The following is a 5,821-nucleotide window of genomic DNA, read 5'->3' on the forward strand; positions in this document are numbered from 1 at the left end:
TGACTGCAAGAACAGAACTGGGCACAACTCTCTCTCTCTCTCAAAAAATCACCACTTAGATTCCTGAACTTGGGTGGGTCCTGGAGATCCCCTGCTCCTCAGATCTGATAAGATGGCACTTTCCTCTAAACAAAGACAATAGTGTTTTTAATCACATGTACATTAAATAGCACCTTGAGGTATTGCAGTTAAGCAAATGTAGTCAACTGATTATAATAAAACAGTCAATCAGCTATAGCTGCCATCCTTGACACACTTACTTGGGAGTAGGTCCCTCTGAATTCAGTGCCAGTGGCTTCCTTATGAACAATCACATAGGATTACACTGCACAAGAACTCCAGTTAACTGGCAGTCAAGAACTCCAGTTGACTGGCAGTCCAGCAAATGATTTCTATTTTATTTTCATAAGGCAACTTGTCAAGGCTTTTCCTGCAAACATGACAGCACAGAAGTCTCACCACTTTACAGAATTAATCACAGGCTACTACAGAGTTCTTAGACCTGGTTTGGCAGCAACCCTGAGCAAGAAAGCAAACACACACACACACTTTACCACTACAATCCTACACATGCTTATTTTAAATCCCATTGAACTCAGTGAGCTTTGTGCCTGAGTAAATATGCATAGGATTGAGCTATAAGATATTGGTCACCAGAACCTTTGATAACTCCTACATCCCACCAATAGAAGCTGGTCTTTGTTCATGTTTTGGTTATACAACATCATTCATAAATGACACATTATGTGGTATTATTCCAAACTCAGCCTTCAAGTCATCAGCAACATTTTGGCAAATAGGAACGGAGTACTAGTTCCATAAAACACATATCAAACGTCATGCTGTAGATAAAAGGTTAGATAATCTCAAATATTTGTCTTTGAATCGCCATTCCCACAGTTTGTTAAAGGGGATGCAGAAACCAGTGTTTTAACGCATGCAATTCACTTCAGGTCCAACACTTTGTACAAGTCATTAAACCCTTTTGTGTTGGTGAACCCTTTCTCTTTGAAGCCAAAGGGAACCATTCTTAGAGGAGTAGTGCTGTTAAGTCTTGCTGCCACCGAAGTGTTGCAACAAGACCAACCTATGTACTGAAGCATGAGCCTCTGTGGGACAAAGTCTGTGTGGTATACTTCCATCATATTCCACTAGCCCTCATCCTATTAAGGATATCTAATTAAAAGGTAGTTAAGTCAGAGCCTTTGTACATTACAAGAACAGATCACTATAGAGTAAAAATACAAAAGATAAAATCTTACAAACAGCTCAAGACAGTCAACATCATGTATACACCACAGCTGTCTGCAGAATGAAGATTGGGAAGGGAGTGGCAGAGACATACTACCACCATCCTACTGCCCACATGCAAAGTCTTCAGTGCAGTTTCCCATATCCCTCCTTGGGCCTTGCTGCAGCCAGATTTGTGTAACTATTCACTCTTAAATATGTAAACTTTCCCATATTGCTATGGAAGAGCCATGTGGATTTCTTCTTTAAATATTAAATGTTTTCACTTATATATACATAAATCAGCTACTCCAATAAGAAAATATTCCATGCCTTCATAAATAGAGTTCTCAGTCTCTTTACATTCCCCCCCATCCCTCTCTTCTTCACCCCTACCACATCCCTCCTCTGGAAATGAGCCAAGTTTCACATATGCCTCTTCATGTGCAGAGCAAGATGATCCGATCGGGAGAAGGCACGTTCGCAAAGATGACATTGGAAGGGCCGGTGGCCGGTATGTTTCCGGTAATGGCGTGTCAGTTCATCAGATCTTGCAAATTTCCAACCACAGCCTTCCCAGTTACAGTGATAAGGCTTCTCACCTGGGAAAGAAGAGAAAAGTAAACTTAGCCTGAAAAAGTATTGCAAATTCTCTTTCAGAGCCCAAGCCAACTGGTAACTACAAACCTCCAAAAAAACCAAAACACGTATTTGGGTGAACACACTCTCCCCATAACACCCTTCCCCTGGTGAAATCTGCTCTCACCTATTTCCATGCACTGAAATGACTCCAGTAATTGCTTTACAACCAAATTAACATTACCAAATCCATCATCTTTTGAGAAAGCATTTAGCACAGGCAATAAAACCAATAAGGAGCTGCATACTCTCAGCCACCAGGCTTTGCTCCCCACACCCCAAACTACACATACCCTTGCAGCTACCATCTCCTAGCTGCCTGGGTAAAGTGCTGTCAAGCTACACAGCTGACTTAAGGCGACCCCGCGGGGTTTTCAATGCAAACGATGAAGCAGAGATGGTTTCCTTCTTCTGCAGTGTGCCTTGGTGTTCTCCCTGCTTAGTTTCTGAGGAGACCCGGCTATTCTATACCACCTGCCACGTCTAATAACTCCACCAGTATCAGCCAGACAGCAATTGTTTAGGCGCTACAAGCAATACTGGCAGCAACGACTCCGCATCTACACGCCTTGCGCTGCGCTGTGAGAAGTGTCCTTTTCTCCGTACCGAACAGTTCGGTTCTAGCCTAAAAGCCCTGTCCGCGTGATTCTTGCTCGCTCCCGCCCGGTGGGAGCCTCATCTGCCCTCCCCCGCCGCCGCTCTCGGGCCCAGGCTCCCGCTCTTACCGGTATGCGTCCGCATGTGCGCCTTGAGGTGGGAGCTCTTGGTGTAAGTCTTGCCGCAGCCCGGGTACTCGCAATTGTGGGTGGCGGTGCGCTTCCGTGCCCAGGAGCGGCGGCCTCTCTTGGCCTTGCAGCCCTCGGGAGCCACCGGGGCAAAGTAATCCAAGACGGGCGAGTTGGGCGGTGTGACGAGCAGGCCGTGGAGGCCCTGGTGATGCGCGCTCAAGGGCTCCCGGAAGACGCTGAAGTGTCCATGGAACTGGGGCGGCATCTGCCCGCTGAAGTGAGGCGGGAAAGGGTGGGGCGGGCGCGCGAAGAGCGGCGGGGCGCCCATGTGCGCCTGCATGACGTCGCCCACCGCGGGCCCCAGCGGCTTGGCGGGAAAGGCGGGGGACGCGTGGGGCGCCAGGGGAGGAGCCGCCTGCTGCTGCTGCTGCAGGGGCGGGGCGCTGTGATCCAGAGAGGCGGGCCCCAGGCAGTCGGGGGGGCCGCGCAGCATGCAGGCGGGCCCGTCCCTCGGCTCTTGCTTGACGCGCAGGTGCTCCAGCGGCAAGGCGCGAGGTGGGCCAGCGACGTGAGGGTGGGCCATGGCCCTGGCGCGGAGCTCCGTGTACTCCCGCGGCTGGAGGTCGCAAGAGGCCGGGCCCGCCGCTGCTGGTTGCTGCGGCTCGGGCGTGAAGAGCTCGGCCATGTAGCTGTGGCCGGGGCTCGGCGTGTAGGGCGCGGCGAACTTGTTGGGGGGCTGGTAGTTGGAGCCGTCGCTGTCGTAGGTGGTGCCGCAGCTCTCGGGAGTCTCGGGCAAGGGGTAGTTGGGGTTGGCGGCCGCCCCCCCGCTGGGCTGCCCGTTGGTGGTGTGCGCCAAGATAAAGTCCAAGTCCAGGTAGTGGCAGAGCTCCTCGGCTTCCCGCTTGAGGTTGTCCACGTGAGGAGGAGCTCGCAGCTTCTGCCGGGAGAGGAGAGGAGAAGAGAAGAGGAGCGGGTCAGGGCGCGGGAAGGGTTAAGGGCAGCCACAGCCCCACGCTATTTAAACCCGAGGCCCCGTGGCGCAGAGTGGGCAAGCTGCACTACTGCGGTCTCTGTTCCCGACCTGAGTTCGAGCCCAGCGGAAGCTGGAGTCAGGTAGCCGGCCCAAGGTTGACTCAGCCTTCCTTCCAGCCTTCCGAGGTCGGTCAAATGAGGACCCAGCTTGCTGAGGGGGAAGTGGAGGTGACGGGGGAAGGCAATGGCAACCCACCCCGTAAAAAGGCTGCCGTGAAAACGTGGTGAAAGCAACGTCACCCCAGAGTCGGAAACGACTGCTGCTTGCACAGGGGACCTTTCTTTTCCAAACCTGAAAAACGGGTTGCGCGCTGCTCTCGACGAGCAGGGCGCGCCCGGCGCTCAGCTCCTTTCCCATTGCGGCCGGGCTGCCTGAACCCCCGCTCTAGTTTAGGGGCCCCGCGCCCAGCTCCGGGTTCTTGGGCTGCCTGCCTGCCTGCCATGCTAGGCCACCGCTAGGAGCCCCCAGTCAAGAGAGAGACGGGCCGTGCGGTGCTCGGCTGGAAGAGACCTTCAGCGGGGAATGACAGGATGCCTGCCTGCCTGCCACACGCGCAGTAGCCGAAGCCAGCAGCCGCGCGCGAAGGGGCAGTGTGGGGAGAAGGGCTAAGAGCACTCGCATGGGAGGGAGCAGGCCCCACGGACTATCCCTTAGTAGAATTCAGAGTAGGCCTGCTTCGGATGGCTCTGTAAGTCGCTGTTTCCCCGCCCGCCCGCTGTTGATCTGCTTTGGATCCCGCCGGCCCCACCACTCGACAAGCCCCGTCCCCCAGTCAACATCCGAGCCCCTCCACTGAAAACGGCCACCTCCCGAGGCGGGTTCTTCATTTTAAACGTAGAACCGGCTGTCCGAGATTCCTTACACGATTTTGGTAATGTGCAGTTCGGCTCTTAGGCTTAGGGTCTGACCGCAAAACTGAATCACAACTCCAGCAAGAATTTGGTGCCCAAGAATGGCGACATCAAATGAGCGTGTCTCGAGCAACAGCGGCATCACATTCCCCGCACCCCCTCCGCACGCCTCCTGGGTGGGCTTGGGAACGAGTCGCCTGCAGAGCAGCGGGCCTTTCTTCAGAGGAATAGGGGTACGAGAGGGCCCAGCTCCTGATGCTGTATTTATATTCTACATAGCCGCCAATGTTTACCTCAGCATTTTACTCTCAGGACAACGCTGTAAGATCAATGCAAGGGACGTTCTTCTTTACCACTGCAACTGCGACTTTTAAAAAATCTACAAAATTGTACCCCATTAATTTTAGAATTGAAAACGAATTATTCTTCTCTTCTCTGGGATTTTTACGTTGTATGAGGCCAGGAACAGACCGCAGCAGATCTCGCTGCCCTGTAGACTCCGGCAGACAAGTTATTGGAGGGAGTTTCATGCCAACAGCGATGGCCTGTCGAGCGGGGAGACCCAGGAGGATTATCGCTGTGTTGGGAATTGTCACTACCTCTCAGCCTAACCTGCCTCACGGGATGGTTGCGATTTTGGAGGGAACACCCTGAGCACCTGGGAGGCAAATTAGCTAGAGTCAGCCAGTTGAAACCCCAACTTTCCTGAAGCCAGTGGGGAACGAGGCCCCCCTCTACGGTTCTACATTCGCCCGCCCCGCACACACACGGCTTTCAATTTTTTCTTTAAAGCGCCGCTCTTGTTCCAATGGCCCCGGGGAAGCTTAGCCCTCCGCGCGGCGCGCCGGCACACACACAAACTGCTCGGGTCTGGATGGACAGCGCGACGTCTCACCTGGACCATCTCGGGCTGCCTCTCTTCCGCCGGCACTAGGCCAGCAAAGGTGGAAATGGACGGCAAGACAGCTTCTTCCACGGCTACGCTCATCTCGCACGCTGGCTCGAGCGGCAAAGAGCTCGGAACCTGCCCGAAGTCCAGTAAGTCCCCTCCAGGCACCGACCGAGCGCTAAACACCTTCCCCAAGCAGGAAAAGTTTCCTCGGATCCAACAAGCAAATCAGCTGAGTAGGAGCTTTCGAAACTGTTAAGAGCTGTCGTGCGTGCACTCTAATTGGTTGAGGGGAACTCTATATATTCATAAGCCTCATCTTCTGATTTGGTTGCAAAAGGAAGGGCCACGCCCATCACAATCTATGCGCTTCGCCAGGAAAGTGGGAAGAAAGCAAGTTTGGGTTAATGGATTGTCAGACTGTTCGTGCAATGTACGAAGATTTGGAGAG

At 53.2% G+C, this 5,821-nt stretch overlaps 1 protein-coding gene across 1 annotated transcript; it reads right to left on the reverse strand.

The window, feature by feature from the left end:
* Window positions 1-1,132: 1,132 nt before the first annotated feature.
* LOC132566538 (Krueppel-like factor 2) lies at window positions 1,133-5,601 on the reverse strand. Its single transcript, XM_060231682.1, has 3 exons — window positions 5,377-5,601; window positions 2,595-3,534; window positions 1,133-1,832 (listed from the first exon to the last, which is right to left on the reverse strand). The coding sequence occupies exons 1-3, from the start codon at window positions 5,467-5,469 to the stop codon at window positions 1,657-1,659; spliced, it is 1,209 nt and encodes a 402-aa protein (XP_060087665.1). The 5' UTR covers window positions 5,470-5,601; the 3' UTR covers window positions 1,133-1,656.
* Between the last annotated feature and the right edge of the window lie 220 nt (window positions 5,602-5,821).

This window comes from Heteronotia binoei, chromosome 2, assembly GCF_032191835.1.
Source record: "Heteronotia binoei isolate CCM8104 ecotype False Entrance Well chromosome 2, APGP_CSIRO_Hbin_v1, whole genome shotgun sequence".
Taxonomy (NCBI): Eukaryota; Metazoa; Chordata; class Lepidosauria; order Squamata; family Gekkonidae; genus Heteronotia; species Heteronotia binoei.

Excerpts from the sequence above, each read along its gene's own strand:
- LOC132566538 (XM_060231682.1), bottom strand. The coding sequence starts at position 5,469 with ATGAGCGTAGCCGTGGAAGAAGCTGTCTTGCCGTCCATTTCCACCTTT. Across the intron at positions 3,535-5,376 it reads GGCAGCCCGAGATGGTCCAG|AAGCTGCGAGCTCCTCCTCA; the intron begins GTGAGACGTCGC and ends CTCTCCCGGCAG. Across the intron at positions 1,833-2,594 it reads GCACATGCGGACGCATACCG|GTGAGAAGCCTTATCACTGT; the intron begins GTAAGAGCGGGA and ends CTTCTTTCCCAG.